The 17,423-nt window shown below is 68.1% G+C and overlaps 1 protein-coding gene across 1 annotated transcript; it reads right to left on the bottom strand.

The window, feature by feature from the left end:
- Positions 1-228: 228 nt before the first annotated feature.
- Positions 229-2,241, bottom strand: POLR2H (RNA polymerase II, I and III subunit H). The gene is made up of 5 exons (XM_080603705.1): positions 2,068-2,241; positions 1,860-1,943; positions 1,097-1,190; positions 853-936; positions 229-753 (listed from the first exon to the last, which is right to left on the bottom strand). The coding sequence occupies exons 1-5, from the start codon at positions 2,138-2,140 to the stop codon at positions 636-638; spliced, it is 453 nt and encodes a 150-aa protein (XP_080459831.1). The 5' UTR covers positions 2,141-2,241; the 3' UTR covers positions 229-635.
- Positions 2,242-17,423: the final 15,182 nt, after the last annotated feature.

Raw genomic sequence — 17,423 nt, 5'->3', positions numbered from 1 at the left:
CTCCCCCAGAGCTCCCCGCAGCCTCGGTGAGAGGCGCCCGGGGAGGCGCTGCGGTGTCTCCCAGTGCCCAGCTCCCTCCCGCGGCAGCCGGCAGCTCTGCAGGAGGGAGATCCACCAGCACGGCACCCTCTGAGGCCATCCCAGTGCCCATCGCCACCCTTCGGGAAGCGCTCGGGGTCCCTGTGCGGGTGCACCCGCTCCCCGTCAGCCTCACGACTCAGCCAGACCTAGAAAACACGCGCTGGTTTAATCGAGAACAAGCCAGGCCCATCTCAGGACGGCTCCTTAAAAAATGAAGGCCAGCCCCGACGCAGCCAGGTGGCTGAGGTCCCTGAGCACGGCCGGGGCTGAGCCCGCCTCGGATGCGCAGGAAGACGGAGGTAAGAGGAGACCGACAGCAGGCAGGGCTGCAGCACGCCCGGCACGGCCTCTGCTCGGCATCAGGCACCTCTCCCTGCGCAGGAGGGGACCCCCAGGAGGCATAAAAAAAAAAAAAAACAAGGTGAGGATGGGGAATGCCCCCTCCTGCACCCACACGGGAAGCGCGGATACCGGGGCAGGATTTGGGGCGCTGGGGTTCCCATCTTCTCGCTGGCAGAATGTCCTTGGGGAAATGGCCGGAGGCGCATCCTCTGCTAGAAGGCCAGCTTCTTCATCAGCAGGTAAACCCGCGAGTCCACCTCGAAGCCGTGCAGGTTATTCGCGTCTCCCTGCAGCCGCATGAGCAGCCCCCCGTAGGACACGTAAGCGGAGCTGGGGCAGGAGGAGAGGAGAGGTGAGAGCGGGGAAGGGAACCCGGAGGAGCCGCAGCCCAACGCCCCGCCGCCTCCCCCCGCGGCGCCGGGCACTCACAGGCGCGTTGCCGCCTCTGTGGACGTCTCGTCCCCTTCGATCCGGTACACCTTGCCGTACATCACGTACTCAAACTGGTCCGCCCTGCAACGGGACGGGGGGAGGTCAGAGCAGCGCCCGAACCCCAAACCAGGTGCCACCCTCCTCCCCGTATCCCCCAGGGGGACACCCCTGGGAGCAGGCAGCTCCCTCTCCTCCCTCGTCCCCCGCAGGGACCCCAGCCAGCACAACCCCCCCGCGGTACCTGGAAGGCCTGTCGTCCGTGGGGTTGTACTCGCCGTCGTCCAGCGTGCCGTCCTCGTACAGGGTGCTGGCGATCACCAGGCGGAACTTGTCACCTGCAGGCAGAGGCGGTGGGCGGGCAGGGCCGGGACAGCGGCGAGTGCCCTGCGCTCAGTGATCCAAAGGGCAGGGGGAAATGGGGGGGCACAGCCCGCATCCCCCCGCCTCTCCCTGCTCCCCGGGGATGCCCAGCACGGCTGGGGAAGGGACGGGGGCACCGCTGCTGGTGGGAATCTGGTTCCAGGGAATGCAGCGAGGGGGCTGCGGGGGGAGTCGGGGGGGGTTGGCTGGGCTCTAGGCAGGGGCGGGAGGCCCTGCAGCGCCCAGGTTTTTTGGTGTGGTGTTCGTGGTGGGGCTGCCTTCACCCCATTTAGTGTAATTCCCCCCCATAGTGTCCCCCCCTCCCCAACATAGTGCTCCCCCCCCTTGTAGGGTCTTCCCCCCCCCGTTTAGTGACCCCCCCTTGCCATATAGGGTCCCGACATATAGTGTCCCTCCCCCCCATATAGTGCTCTCCCCTTCCCCATTTACTGTCCCCCCCGCCCCCACTTAGTGTTGCCCCCCCCAGCCCCCACACGACACCCAGCAGCCAACCCCCCCCCCCCCCCAACACCACCCCCCCGGCACACCCCGGGGCCGCCCCCCCCCCCCCCATTTCCCCCCCCATACCCCCCCCCCATACCCCCCCCATACCCCCCCCCCCCCCCGGTGCCCCCCGCACGTACCGAGGTCCACGGGGTAGATCTGGATGTTGACGTCCAGGATGAGGTCCATCTTGAAGGACTCGCTCTCGCAGTGCAGCCGGGACACTGCGGGCACGGCGCCGTCAGCCCTGCCCCCCCCGGTCCCCCTCCCTCCCTCCCTCCCGGTACCGGCACCGGAGCCGCCCCCGGGGGGTTGGGGTTCCCCGTCCCGGGGCGGGGCGCGGCTCACCGCGGTCGAACTTCTTGCCCTCGGGGTCGATGTCCTTCACGTCGAAGATGTCCTCGAACAGGATCCCGGCCATGGCGCCGCGCTCCCCGCTCTCGGTCCCGTCCCGGTCCCGGTCCCGGCGCGGCGCGCGGTGATGGCGCACGCCCCGCTTCCGCCCACAGCCGGGCGGAAGTAGCTTCAGGGTGGGCGGGGTGAGCACTGCGCCTGCGCGTTGCGGGACCGGGGAGGGGAGGAGGGGTGGGTGCGCGGTCCTAGTGCCCGCCCGTTCCGCGGGGGGTCCTGAGGGGGGCGGGGGGGGGGCATGGGAAGGGGGGAAGGGGGGGGCAAGGGGAAGGGGGCCGCAATGGGGGGGGGGGTGAGATGGGGGAGGTTGAAGGGAGGGGGGTGAATTTGGGGGGGTGCAAGGTGGTGGTGCAAGGGGGTGGTTGAAATGGGGGGGGCTGCAATGGGGGGGTTGTAGGGGGGGCTGTAATGGGGAGGGTGCAATGGGGGGGTGTAAGGGGGGGGCTGGAATTGGGGGGGGCTTCAGGGGGCTACAGTGAGGGGGCTGCAAGGGGGGGAGCTTCAATGGGGGGGGCTGCAATGGGGGGGTTGTAGGGGGGCTGTAATAGGGGGGCTGTAATGGGGAGGGTGCAATGGGGGAGGGTGCAAGGGGGGGCTGAAATGGGGGGGGGGACCCGGGGGGCTACAATGGGGGGGCTGCAAGGGGGGCTGCAATGGGGGGAGGTTGAAGGGGGGGGCTGTAATAGGGGGGGCTGCAATGGGGGGGCTGCAGTGGGGAGGCTGCAGTGGGGGGGTTACAATGGGGGAGGTTGAAAGGGGGGCTGAATTTGGAGGGGTGCAAGGGGGGGGTGCAAGGGGGAGGTGCAAGGGGGGACTGTAATGAGGGAGCTGCAATGGGGGGGGGGTTGCAAAGGAGGGGGCTGAAACTGGGGGGGGAGGGCTCCAGGGGGCTACAATGGGGGGGCTGCAATGGGGGAGGTTGAAGGGGGGGCTGTAATAGGGGGGCTGTAATGGGGGGGCTCCAATGGGGGGGCTGCAAGGGGGGGGGCTCCAATGGGGGGGTGATGCAGAGGGGCTACAGGAGGGGGGTGGCTGCAGGGAGGCTGCTGGGGGGCTGCGGGGGCGACCAGGGGGGCAGAGAGAAGGGGGGTGCAGGGGGGGCTGCAATGGGGGCTCCAGGGGGGCTCTGAGGGGGTTCTTGGGGGGGCTATGGGGGGGGGCGCTGCAATGGGGGGGTCTGCAGGGAGTCTGCAGAAGGAGGGGGGAGTTCCACGGGGGGGTCCGAGGGGGGCTGCTGGGGGGGAAAATGCAATGGGGGGGGGGGCTGCAGGGGGATGTAGTGAGGATCCGGGGGGGTCTGCGGGGGGGTGCGGGGGGCGGGGGGGGGGCCGCACGGCACGGGGGGGGGGGGCCGGCAGGGGGCGCTGCGCGTCCGCGGATGGCACCGCGCGGAGCTGCGTGGGGCGCGGCGCCGCCCACGGGCACGGGGAGCTGGGCCCCCAGCGGGGGGGGGCACGGCACCGGGCAGCGCTGCCCCGGACCCCCATGGACTCCCCCGGCCCCACGGGGGGCGATGTCACGCGTGGGCACGCTGCTAGGGGGCTGGGGGACACGAGGGGTGTGGGGTCCCGGCTGGCTGCCCCCCCGCGGGTCGTGCGTGGGGACAGCGCGTGGGGGCTGTCCCCGCCCCCCCCACGGAGCCCCCACCCCAAATTTCCCACCCCCCCACCCCCCCAGTGTCCCCAGGGTGCCGCAGGGAGCGTGGGTGGCCGGAGGAGGGACGCGTGGGGACACGGGGACAAGGAGCCGAGGCTGGGCACCCGTGGCGCCGGGGGGGGGGGGGGGGTGGCAGCACCCTCGGTGCCCCCCCCGTGCAGCACCCGGTTGCCCGCCAGGTGCTTGGCGTCGCCGCCTTATCTGGGATCAAACAAAGCCTCCCGCCACCCGGCGCCGTGCCCCACGGGACCAGCCCTCGCCTCCGCCCCGGCCACGGGGTCCCCGTGCTGAGGACCCCCCCCCCACAAACCATCCCCGGGGGGGCTGCCCCTCGCCCCCCCCCGGCACGTGGGGACGGGCGCACCGGGTGTGTGGGGACACCTCCGCCCCCGCCTTGAGGCACCCCAAAACATCCCAGTGCTCATGTGGGGCCCGCTGGGGGTCCCTCTGGATGTCCCCCCGGTTTGGGGGGGGCCCAGCAGCCAAGGTGCCCACGGTGCCAGGCTCCCCGGGGGGGTGCAGCCCCCTCCTCGCCGGCCGCTGGGCTGTTATCTGCCGATAAACCACGCACCGCCGCCTTTGAAGGGCGGCCAGGCCTCCGTGCGGCGGGGCGGCGTTTTGGGGCAGAACACGGCCGATTTGTAGGAAACCTCTGCTGGGGACGGGGACACGGCTTGGGGGTGCTGGGGAGGGGGGCCTGGGCGTGCCAAATGGGGGCAAAACGGGGATGAAGAGGGGACCTGGGACGCCCCGATGTGGGGTCAGCGTAGCGCGGCGTCCCAAGTGGCTGGGTGGAGGGGGCCCGGATTGCTGCCCAGACCCCAAACCCCTGCCTGCCCCGGGGTGTGGGGTGGCGGTGGTGCCCCCGCTCCCCACCGGTGCTTCAGAGGCGGCGGCGGGCGCTGTTATCTGCGGGCACAAAGGAGCCGAAACGCCGCCGTTACGGAGCAAACAAGCGCGGGGAGAGGCCGGGAGGGCGGCTGGCGGGCGTCAGCTCCATGGGGAGCGGGGTGGCACCGTCCCCGTCCCCGTCCCCGGGGCTGGCAGGGGTCCCCCCGTGTGCCGTCTGTTATAAATTACTAATATTTTTTGTAATTACTGTAATTTATAACACCGTGGTGTCGCACACATGCGTGTGTGTGCCTGATCCCATGGGGATGTGGCAGTGACGTCCCTAGGGTCCCTGTCCCCGTGCCCTACAGAGGGTCCCCCCCCCCCCCCCCCAAGGGCTGGGGTTGGGCAGGAAGAGCCAGAGCCGAAATTAAGCTGTTAATGAGCCTGTCTGTCACCAGGCCCCCAATTAGCCACGCAGGTAAGGAGGAGATGATGGAGGTGGTGGTAGGGGGGGCAGGATGCCAGGGTCTGCAGAATAGGGAGGCTGGGGGGGGGGGGGTCACCATGTCGTGACAGATCCCCCGTCACCACCCGTCCTCTGTCCGTCCCTGGTGGGGGACGGATGGGGCCGGGGGTGCCCCCACTCCTTCCAACCCCCCATCCCTTCCCACATCCCCTCCTTAGCGCCGCATAATCCGGGGTGAGGGGCCCCCAGGCGAGGATTAGCCCCCCCAGGTGGGGATTAGCCCCTTCCCCTCCCTGCTGAGGCCGTGGATGGGCGACGGAAGGAAAGAAAAAAAAAAAAAAAGAGCTTTTGGGGAACTAAACCCGAGCATTGTCCCCGGCTGGCACAATGGGGAGGTGCCACCGGTGTGACGAGCTGGCAGGCCTCTGCTCCCCGCGCACGTCTGCGGGGCCCCGGGGGCCCTGTCCCCGTCCCCGTGCGGGGCGGCCGAATTCCTGGGGCCGCTGCTGACGTCGGTTTTTCCACGACACCTCTGCCGGTGCCCGGCTGGGCCGGCGGGGGGACAGGGCCATCTCCCCGCAGCTGTCATCGCGCCGGCCTGTCCCCGCGATGTCCCTTATCAGCGGCCAGCCCGCGGCTGCCGGACCCCGTCCCCCGCTCCCCTGTGGGTGGCAAGGGGACGCGAGTGTCCCCTCGCCCTGATGGCACAGGGACGGGGACACTGTGGGGGCCTGGGGGTGCTGGGGCTGCACCCACAGCCATGGGGGGGTCCCTTCTTCCCCCAAAATACCCCAGTTTTGCCACCTCCCCCCAGCCAAGGCCCACTGACCCAAAAGTGGCCGAGCCGGAGCGCCGGGGTGGGATTAGAGCCGGGGGATTTTGGAGGGCTCCGAATTAGCTTAATGGCTTTGGAAGACAAACAGATTAGAGAGCCGCAGCGATCGGGGCAGGGATCAGCTAAATTGGAAGCAGAAGCGGCGGCAGCGGCCGGCCAGCCCCGATCCCTCCCCACCGGCCCCACAGCACCCACCGGCCCCGACCCCGCGGTGCCTCCCTGGCTCCCGGTCCCCGCAGGCTCTCCCCTCCTGCCGGGGCTTTGGCCAAGCGTCAGCAGCCTCCGGGCGTAGCTGCGCTTCCCCTTCCCTTTCCCTTCCCGTCCCCTTCCCGTTCCCCGTGCCCCCTTTCCCTGCCGCCTCCCTTCCCAGCCCGTGCCCCAGTTCGTGTCCCCACGTCCCCGCTCCTCCCGTGCCATGCGGGCTGTGATACCACGGCCGCCACCGAGCCGAGAGGTGGCACGGGGCGTGCTGCGAGCCCAGCCACGGTGCTTGGGGTATAGTAATAAAAATGAAAACAATAAAAATTAAAAAATATATAAAAACATGCTCCAGCATATTTTTGGGGCCAGCGGGGTACGAGGTGGGGACCCGGCTGCGCGTTTTGTGCTCCAGCAGCACCGGTGGGTCTCAGCGGTGCAGCGGGCAGCCAGCGGCACAGGAGGAGGAGGAGGAGGAGGAGGAGGAGAAGAGGGGGCCACGGCGAGGAAGGCCGGGTGTGGGGGACAGCCTCCTGCTGCTGTGTCCCCCCGGCACCCCCGTCCCCCTCCCGCCACCGCTTCCTGCGCAGGCGGCCCGGGGCTGGCGATGAAAGCCGCCCCAGCAGATGTTTCTGGCTTGTTTTCATCTCATTAACCGTTTCCTCTTTTATTACGGGATAAATTATTAATTGTTCGGAGCGGGGGAAGAAAGAAAAGAGAAATCCTGACCGAGATCCCGGGAGGGAGGTGGCTACGGGCTGGCACAGCCCGGAGCACGGGGAAGGCAGGGGGCTCAGGGTCCTCGCGGTGGAGGCAGGCCCTGGCGGTGCCCCCCCCCCCAAAAAGCGGGGGGGCTGCCAGCACCTGGCCTCCATCAGCAGCCGCTGGAAGTAACCTGGGCAGACAGGGGGTGCACCCATGGTGAGCAGCCCCCCCGGCAGCCCCCCGCCCCCAGACACCCCCCATGGGGTCTCGCTGCACCCGCCGGGACGGTGGGAAGGGGCTCGGCCCGGCACACGGCTCCCGACCCTGCCCCGTGAAATATTCATGGCCCGCATCGCCGAGTTAATTTAATTGCCCTGATGAGGAGCTGAATAATTTACGCTCCTCGCAAGCAGGTCGCGAGACATCATTAGCGGCTGGGCTCGGAGCAGGGGGGACGCGGCCGAGCCTGCACCCCGCTGCTCGGGGACACCGGCTGCCCGCAGGGACCCCGGAGAGCCCCCAGCCTGGTGTGGCCGGGGCTGGGGCACCGAGCCCCCCATACAGCCCCCCGGCACCGTGTGCTGGGGCTGCCCCGTCCCGGCTGCGGCCTCCCTCCTTCCCCATCACCCTCCCTCCGTCCCCATCACCGCGGTGCTGGTCCGCGGCCAGCGGCGATGTCTGGGATGAAATATGGCCGGGACAAGGGGCCGGGGCCGTGCCGGCGCGCTCTGGATTCCTGAGATAGCGGGGACAGGGACCTTTATTTACATTTTTTTCCCTTGAAATGCAGTCCTCTCTCGGGGGGCACCCCATCCGGCTGTGGCAGCGCTAAGAGGGGCTGTTTGGGGAAGGCTGCTTTTCAGGAGTTGTCCCCCCAAGCCCTCGATGCTCGCCCCACACATACACAAAAAAGCAGGAGCAGGGCAGAGCTGAACTCCAAGGGGGCAAAACCCCAAACTTCTTCCCCTCCACTGGGCAGGGAGAGGACTTTGGGGCCAGATCCCTCCCCTCCCCTCATGCCCAGCCCTGTGGGTCAGCAGGAAGCCGCATCTCCTGCCTGCTCGGCCCCCCTCGGTGGCGAAGGCAAAGCCCAGGACGGCACCGCCGTGATGGTCACGCCAGGAAATTTGGGGCCAGAGGCCGCGGCCGAGCCAGGGCCGCAGCCAGCGGCGCGATAACGCCCGCGTTTCCTCCCGGCGCTGCGGCGTCCGGCGGGGAGGGCGGCGGCCGCCCCCCTGCAGCCCCCGTGCCCCCGGGATAAAGCAGAGCCCGTCCCCCTCCCGGTGTCCCCACGGGAGGGCCGGGGTCCCGTGGGTGCCCCCTGCACCTGATTCCCTGCGATCCTGTCCCTGCGACACCCCCGGCCCCAGGTGAGGATCCTGGGAGGCCCGGCACAGCCAGATGGGGGGCACCCAGGGGTGTCCCCGCACCTCACACCCATGTGCACGCACGTTTGCACACGCAGGGGCTCACGCCTCCACCCCGGGAGCACGCACTCCTCCTGCACGTGCTCCACGTGCGCGTACACGCACATACCTCTGCATTTGCACGCCCGCACAGACACGTGTCCACGTACACACACACGGGCGCGCACGCACCTGAGTGTGCACACTCACAGCCCCCTGTGCGCACACGTAACCGCCGGCGTGCACGTACACGCGCCGAGCACCCACGCGTGTGCGCGCACTCTTGCACAGGCGCACCCGTAGGCGCGCACTCGCACGCTGCTGCCCGCACACGTGCGGCTCCCCGTGCCCCTGGGGCCGGCGTTCCCCACGCAGCCTGGGCCCCCCCTCCCCGGCCGCTCTCCGGAGTTTAAGAGCGAGGAGGAATTTTAAATGCATTGACCCCTGACCCGGGCCTGCCTGCGAGGGGAAGTGAGACCCCGGGCTGCCCCCAGCCGGATGGGGCCGGGGGGGCACAGGGGACACCAAGCCCTACCAGGGGGCTGCACCCCGGCTCCCCCCCCCCATCCTACACCCACCAGGAGCCACCCCAAAACCTCACCACGACCACGCTGGGGGCACGGCAGCCGGGTGCCCCACGCTGCTGCTGTATGGGGAGGGGTCTGCAGTGGGGTTACCCCCCCAGTGCCCCCCGTAAAGGGTCTGGGGGTTGTGCCGTGCCCCTACCCCTCTCCTGGCATCCCCAGCTCCCGCCTCCCGCTCGGAGGGGCTGCGGTGATCACGGTGTAATTAAAAACGTAATTAAGCGCTGCCACTTAGCAGAAAAGTCATACAGTTTGGGGATAATTATCTGACAATATAACAAGTTGCCCAACATTAATCAGGCGCTGATCTGCTCCAGCAGCTGCGCTCCCCGCGCTGGCCCGCTCGCTTAATGGCATCGTTTCGGAGGCTGCCATAAATCAGGCCCCTACGGGGGCCCTGGGGGGGCTGCACAGTGCCCCCCTGTCCTGGGGACCCGCCACCGCCACCTCCCTGCCTTCATTTTTGGGGTTTGGGGTGCCAAAATAGGATCCTGACCACCCAACCCAGGTGTTTCCCTGTGGGGCCGGGCAAGGGCATCACCCACGGGGTTTGGTGGGCTCCAAAGTGGAGACCCCCGGGGGGTGGCCGTGCCCGGGGGGGTGCCCCAGGCTGGGGCTGTCCCCTCCTCTCCCCCTGCCCTCCCTAGGGATGGGGCTGGAGGAGGCCGGGGGTCCCGGGAGCGCAGAATTAGCTCCGAAGGCCATCAGCGAGCGGGGAATTAATGAGCGTTTACAGCTTGTGTTTGCTGGCGTTAATGAAGTCCTCGCGCTGGGACAATATTAACTCTGGAGCAGGGGCGGGTCCTCCTCCCGCGCCCCCCAGCATCACCTCGGACCCTCCCCGCGATGGGCAGCCCCAGCCTGTGTCTGCCCTCCCAGTGCCTGGCTCGGATGCCCAGGGGTGCCGTGGTGTCCCAAAATTTGCCCCTATTGGCAGCCGGATCCTTCCCTGCAGCCCCCAGGCTCTGCCTGTCCCTGTCCCCTTGGGAGGGGACAGATGGGGACCCAGGGGAGGGATGGGGACCCAGGGGACCCAGGGGATGGATGGGGACCCAGCCCCGTAAGGCTCCGACTTCCGAGGGCCGGAGATAAAAGCAGAAATTGTCCCCTTTGTGCAGGCTGCTGCGGGCAGTGGGCAGGGGAGGGGGAACCCAGAACGAAACCAGCGGCTTAACACATTCACTTCTCCCCTAATTTGCCGATTCTGCCACAAAATCCCATTACAAAGGGCTTAGCGGCCGCGCTGAGGAAGAGGTCACTGGCGGGGGCCCCCGAGGAGATTTTACCAGCCACAAAAAGCGCGAGAAAAGAGCAACCCCAGCTGCTCCGGTGCGTGCCGAGGCACGGGCATCGCCACTGGGCGAACGGGGCGAGCCGAGCCCGCGCTGCCCGCCTGTCCCCGCTGTCCCCCCGCTGTCCCCCCGCGCCGTGCCCGGCAGCAGGGAGAGCGGTTACAAAGCGGCGGCGAGGCGCAGCTGGGTTAATTCACGTTTATAACTCCGAGAGCAAATAAAAATCGGGCTTTGCATTGATCTGCAGGCTTTAAGCGGGGCAATAAAAAACCGGCGCTACCGGAAAGGCGCTGCCCAGGAGCCAGCTGTGCCGCGCCGGGCCCTGCTTTTTGGTGGGGATGTGGCTGCGGGAGCTGCTGAAATGCGTGGGGGAGCAGCCTTCGCCCTAAGTGATGCCAGCGCTGGGGGGCACGGGGTCACCCCACGAGCGGGCGCACGGGGAGGGAGCTGGGAGGCACCGGGGAGCCCTGATGGGTGCACGGGGAGAGCGGGTGCACGCTGCTGGAGCCTGGGTGCGCAAGGGGAGAGGGAAACAAGGGGTGGGTGTGCGGGCGCGGGTGCAAAAGGCTCACACTCACTGAGCACGGCAGCCCCCGGGGACCCGCGGTGGGTTTTGGAGGGACGAGGAGGGAGCAGGCCGGCAGCCGCCCCGTGGTGTGGCTGTGCCCGTGGGACAGGCAGGGCCCCGGGGCTGGGGACGGGGACGGGGCACAGCTGCGGCTCTGGCACCGCTTTTGTCTGCTGGCGGGGCCGGCAGCGCAGCGCGGAGCGAGGCCCAGGCGGTCTCGCTGAAAGGAGCCGGGGGGGGCGAGCGCCCGGGCGGGATGGAAATGAGCCCCCGGGGGTCCGCCCGGCACAAAGGCACCCGCTGGGGTGGGCCGAGACCTTCCCAGCCCCTCTCCACAATGTTTGCAAATACCGGAGGCCACTTATTGCGGGGCCGCCGGCGGGGAGAGGACGAGGGGGGCTCCCACATGCCCTGATGCTGGGGCTGGGGGCCGGAGCCCGGCGGTGGGTCCAGCTGCGCCCCACGCTCCCCCCCCACACCCCCCGAGCCCCCCGTGGCACCCAGCGTGGGCAGGGGCTGCCCCGGGGCCTTTGTTGGCAGCTCAGGGCCTCGGAGCCAGGGGAGCGGGGAGGAATGTTCCCCGCTCAATGCCCACCACGCCGGGGCTGACAGCCCTGAAATCGGGCTGTCACTTCCCGTCTGGACAGCCCTTCACCTCCATTCGCCGTGCCTTGTTAGGCTCCCGACGCCTTCAGCCAAGACAAACACAGCACTTAACCCTCAGGGTCCCGACGGCCCCTCTGGGCAACACGGGGGCACGGGGACGTTAACGGGACGGGATGCCCCACGGTGCCAGGACCCCTTTCAGGGGGGGGGGGCTTTAGGCTCGCCGGCACCCCGGGACCCCCCACCTTCACTCCACAGCCCCAAACCTGCCCACCGGCGGGAAGGCGCGCAGCCCCTCATTCCAGGACGGGGGGGGCTCGCAGCCGCCCCGCGCCACCCCCGTCCTTCCACCGCCTCCTTCCCGCAGACCCCACGACCACCCCGAGACCCCTTCCCACCTCCCCCCCCCCCCCCCCCACCGCAGGACACCCACCCTGCGGCCCTGGCCGCCGATGAAAGAGCGAGCGCGGAGCCTTTCCTTGGACACAATTAAAAAGCCCGGGGTCCCAGCGCCTCGGCCCGCCGCAGTGTGTTAAATTAATGTAGCAGAAAAAATCATTATGCGGGGACACAGATGGAAGTGACCAAGCAGAAAATGCGATGTGCAGCGGCGGAGGACCCCTGTTACCCGTGTAAACATGAAGGGGAAGGACGGGTTTCCCAGCTGCGGGGCGAGGAGGTGACGGCAGCCTCCCCGGGGGGGGGGGAGGGTGCCCCCGGCATCGCCGCTGGGTGCTGGGGCAGAGCTGATATAAGGCCCCGGGGTGGGCACGGGGGGTTCCCGGTGAAGCTGGGTGCGGGGGAGCTGCACCGTGCGTGTGGCCGGGCTCGGCTTGCAATTACCATGTCATTATGTGCCGGCACAGCCGTGCCTAACGGAGCAGAAAAGCGGCCCTGCCGGGCACCCGTGGGGAACGGGGGCCCCTCGGGGGCACCTGGCGACACGCGCGTGCGTGTGTGTGCCCCCCCCCCCCGGGTGGGTGTGCGTCCCCCAAAGGCAGCCAGCAGCAGGGACACCCCCGGGTGTGCTGCAGTCTCTGCTGCCTTCGTGCCCCTGGGGACCCCAAGCCCCCGGGGGAAGCTGCCCGGGGGGGGTTCTGCTCCCCTGGCGGATAAGCCCCGGGGCAGACAAAGCCTCGGGATGGCTGTGAGCTGCTCGGCAAACACAGGGGGCCCTGGGGCCGCACCGGGACCTTGCACACCAGAAAACCCCAAACCTCAGGGCCGGAGGGTCCCCATACCCCGTGAGCGACATGGGGCGCAGCGGCACGCACCGGGGGCGGCTTCAGGAGACGTGTGGGTGCTGAGCTCTGGGGAGATGCAGGACCTGATGCCACCACGGCAAAGCCCACCAGGACCCACCTGCTGCTCAGACACAAGCCGAGGCCTCCCGGTTTGGCCCCACATGTTTTATGGGGCCTGGGAGTTTTTTTTTTATGGGGTCCTTTCGCAGGAGCAGACAGGGAGCACCCCACGTACAGGGGTGATGCCCTCCCGGCACACAGCCTAACGCAGTCCTAATATCCCCCAGGTGCCCCCCCACAGCAGGAGGCTGCCCCGAGGCCTAATTACACCCTTGTGCTCGTTTGCTGGGAGCTCCCAGGTGTTGGCCTTTGGGCGCTTCCCGCTCGGGGCGCCGGCCGTGGGGACGCTGTGGGGCCACGGGGATGGCTGGGAGCTGCCTCCTGCCCCGGTGCTGGCGGGGTTATCGCTGCGGGGCCGTGCGGGATGATAACCAGAGCTCCCTCCTGTCAGCACGGCGGGGCGTGAGAGCGGGATGGGGACGGGGACGTTCCCTGAGACCCCGTTTGCTGCCTCGGGGACCTCCTGGGGACGGTGGGTCCCCAATCCCTGCCGCCTCCCCGCCCGGCTTTGTCTCTGCGGGGCCACGTTCCCACCCTCCAAATCTTCACGTGGGCCCCTTCCCTCCCCGGGGCGCTGCTAATCCCCCCGAAACGGGCCGGGGGATTGTTGACCGAGCTGCCATATCCCTTGAACAAGCAAGCCCGGGCCCCACAGCTGCTGTCGGATTAAGAGCCACCCTTTCACTGCCGCACAGCCCCTGAGCAAGCCCGGACCCGAGCTCCTGCTCTGGGGGCACCCACAGGGCTGTGTGCGGGGTGCCGGGCCAACAAAAGCCCCCCCACCCCAAAAAGAAGCATGCAAACCCACAGCAGGAGGGCACACGTGGGCGCCGGGGGGATTAAACCCCGTGGGGAGAAAAGGAGCCGGGAGCCGCTGGCGTGGGCAGAGGCGAGGGCGAGGAGCAGCTCCCACGCTCTGGAATTGTGGGTCACCGGAATTAGATTAATTAGCTCATGCTAATGGTGCCTAATTAGCACCCGGCCGCGCTGGTGCGGAGCCTGCGTCTCCGAGCTGGGGGAGCCTGGGTTTTACCCACGGGCAGCGTGGGGGAGCCCCGCACGGTGCCAGGGGACAGGAGGCAGCGGGTGGCCCGCGGGGACAGGGGACCTGCCACCAGCTCGTTATGGGGCCAGCCTGGCCAAGCGTCCCCGGCCGGGGCAGCCCCCGGCTCTCCCGCTATCTCAAGAGCTCGCTCGAGGTCGGGGTGGACGTGTCCGCACGGAGAAGTGGGTGTCACTGGATGCCCGAGGGACGGTGGGGGGATGGCCGGGCACTGCCAGGGGGGCAGGATTGGGGTGCTGGGGGGCACGGGATGGAGCGGGGCAGGGGTGCCGAGGCAGCAGGCAGGCAGGCGGGCGTGAGGGGCTGTTCATCCCCGGAGAGATTACAAACCTCCTTTTGACTCCGCCGGCAATTACACAGAGCCACGCAGCAGCATTAATCCTGGTTAAGTGCGCAGGGCAGATAATGTGTCCTCGAGGGTCCTGGAGGAGCTGGCAGAGGTGCTTGCTACCTCCAGAGAGCATTTTTTGGGGACAAACAACCCAGTCCTACCTCGTAGGGACACCGGAGTGCCAGCTGGGCAACTGGAGGGTCATGGGTTGGGAAGGGGAAAAAACCCTTCCTTGTTTGCAGCCCCAGGGCTGTCCCCGTCCCCGCTGTCCCTGGAGGACCTCCGGGTGACACACGGCCTTTGCTGGGGACGGCGCCTTGAGGAAGAGCCGCTGCAGGGGGGAGTTCCCGGGGGAAGCCGTGTCCCCAGGGACATCCCGCACCCTCCTGAATGGCACCCGGGGGTCCCTGCCACCACCTCATCCCGGCCCCATGGGGCACAGGGGTCCCTGCCAGCCCCCGCCTTGGCATTTGGGGACGTTTGGGGGCCAGCCCCAGCCGGGCGATGGGGTGGCGTGCGGCGGGCGCGCGGAGAAGGGTCCTTCAGAAACTGCAAACGCTGGCACAAGCTGTCCTGCCTTCAATGCGAGCGGCGAGTGTGAAGTTAAGAGATAAAGAGGGAATTAGGAGATAAAGTCTGCTTAATCCCAGCTGCTCTATGCAATTAAAATGAGCTTCACCCCGCTGTAATTGGATGGAAGCTGCCTGCCAGCGTCAGCGCGACCGGGAGCATCGCGCGAACAGGCGCGGAGGATTCGCCGCGCCGAGCACGGAGACTTATCTCCCCGCCAGAAAAACCGAGAGGGCAGCGGCACAGGGAGCGGGAGTTAATGAGATGAAAGCGGAAAGCCTGACACAAAGGATTAGCTCCTGGCCGGCTCCGCTGCCGAAATCCCAAGGTTTCCTGGGAAGGCTTCCCTTGCATGGCAAACGCCGCGGCCGCATCCTGCTCGGCAGAGGAGCTCGGCGCAGCAAGGCTGGGCTCTCCTCGCCCCCTCCGGGGAGGCCCCTTGCTGGGGAGGGGGCTGCCCCGGCCCCCAGCTGCTGCCCCAAGCCCCCTCCGGAGGTTTCCTGCACAAGACCCTCCCTAATAACATTTGCAGCTGCTGGTATTAAACTGAAATTAAAAAAAAAAAACAAAAACAACAAAAACACCCAAGTGCAGATTAAAAGGACACTGATGAAATGCCAGGAGAAGAATTACAGCCCTAATAAACCTCTGCCTTCTGACGGGGGGGTGGGGGGGTGGTTTACGAGGCCATTTAGACTTTGCTGTCAGAAAGGTGTATTAGAGCCATAAAGGCCCCGTCACCTCTCCCGTCCCCCGAATGCCGGCCCACAGCCGCGGCCATAAATCCACCTGCTCGCAGCCTGGCCGGGGGGCAGCAGGGCAGGGACCCCCCCCCCCGAGCCTCTCGCCCTCGGCTGCCACCTTGGGAAAAGGAGAGCAGAGCAGCGAGGCCGGGGGCTGTGCAGCTCTGGTGTGAGATAAGGGAGGGCACTATCCAGGAGCAGAGGCTGGGATGTTCCCGGTCCCGCACCTACTGCCCGCTGCCGGTGCGTGTGAACGGGACCCCCGGGTACGGGCGCACCGCTGCGCACCTCCTGCCACGGGGACGTGGGGACACGGGCTTGGACGGCTGCTGTTGTGCTGGTGGGGCTGTCCCCAGGGGTTTCCGTGCATCCCCGTGCTCCCCTCGGCCTCCCCCTGCTTCCTGCTGCCGGATCAGATCGGGGCTGCTGGCACGGAGCGTTGTTTGCACAGCGTCAGCTCCAGCACCCTGCTGCTCCTGCCCCAGGCTCCGCTCCTCCGCTGGCTCCTGCCTGTGCAAGACGCGGCTGCGAACACCAACACCCGCCGTGCCCCCACGCAAGGAGCTTCTCCTCCTCTCCATCACAGGCCCCTGCGGCCACACGGCCGTTCCGGGCCGGGGTTCCTGGCGCTGTGGGCTGGGGACAGGGTTGGGGACAGGGCTGGGGACGGAGACGGAGCTGGCAGGTGGTTCCCAGCGCAGGCTGCCCGGCACAGCCTGACTCACCGCGCCCGGGATGGGTCATGGTTTCAGCTTTGTCCTCCCGGGGCGCAGCCTTTGCTCCACGCCTGGGTGACGCTGGGGACAGCGGGACAGGGGACACCTGCGTCGAGAGGGGGCTGAGCCAAGCGGCGGGGGCCTGGCGTGGGGCCTGGCGTGGCACCCTGCTCTCAGGGGACAGGAGGGTTGGCAGGGCTGTGCTGGGGCCAGCTGGGGAGCCCCAAGAGCAGGCAGGCCCCCAGGGTCCCCATGGGGGGAGCGGGATGGGAGCCCCTCTCCTCCCACCACGTGCTGTGCACCGGGAGCCTCTCGCCTCCCTCCGATGCCCCAATTTCGGGGGCATTCAGCCCTCGCCGCTTCCCACGCCGGCTCATTAGTGAGCTCAGAGCCAGGAAACCCGTTAAGGCACGGAGCGACTGCAGGCTGCGGGCGGCGGGGAGCGTGCGAGCGGGGAGCCGAGCCGAAACCCTCACACAGAGGGGGAATTGCTGCTTTTCCCCTTCCCTTTGAACTCCGGCAGCCGCCTGGAGCTGCGGTTCCCCCGAGCACGGACCGGGGAGCCGGGGCGGCGGGGGGGAGCCGCGGGGAGCGTCGCTCCCAGGCATCTCGCTCATGCACCGGGGCCGCTAGGAGGGGTCACCAGAAATTGGGGGTTCGCTGAGCTCATGCTGGTGCCATCCCAGGAGAAACTGGCGGGGAGGGATCGCTGCCAGGGCCGGCAAGAGAAGGGCCAGCGAGGACGCGGAGCGTGCCGGGAGGTGCCCGCACGCCCCCGTGACTCAGCCCGCCCGGCGGAGGCAGAGGTGGGGTAGCGATACCGGTGCTAAAAAAAAACCAGCGAAGCACGGGGAGAGGAAATTTCTCATTAGGCAGAAATGTGCCGCAGAACCTGTCTGACACCCGGGACTGCCCCACGGCCCCCGGCCGGGCACGGCGGCGATACCGTACGGGCAGCGAGGAGGAGATCAAAGCAGAACGAGGGCAATAAAAGGGGATCAGCAGCCCGTTGGGCTTCCGGCCGGGTGGTGCGGGGAGCGGGGAAGCAATTTCCCTGTTTCCTCCCAGTGTTGCTTTGGGAGAAGCCGAAAGCAGAGGCGAGTGGCAGGAGGAGCTGGGCGCAGGCATCGCCACCCAGTGCAGGGCCAGTGAGCCACCAGGGATGGGCTGGGGCTGATACCTGGTGAGCCAAATTTGAAGCCCCAAGAAGAGCTCTCCTCGCAGCAAGTGCAGCAGCCCGGCGATACCAGCCCTACAAACCAGCCTGCACGAATTTCCCCCTGGTTTCCCCCCCACGGACCCAGCCCTTCCCAAGGGGGTTGAAGGTTTCCTTTGATCACCCAAAGCTGCTTTTCT

The sequence above is a fragment of the Anser brachyrhynchus genome (genome assembly GCF_964034855.1).
Source record: "Anser brachyrhynchus genome assembly, chromosome: 9".
NCBI classification, from domain to species: domain Eukaryota; kingdom Metazoa; phylum Chordata; class Aves; order Anseriformes; family Anatidae; genus Anser; species Anser brachyrhynchus.
The sequence above is the reverse complement of the archived record's forward strand: the minus strand, read 5'-3'. Positions and strand labels throughout refer to the sequence as shown.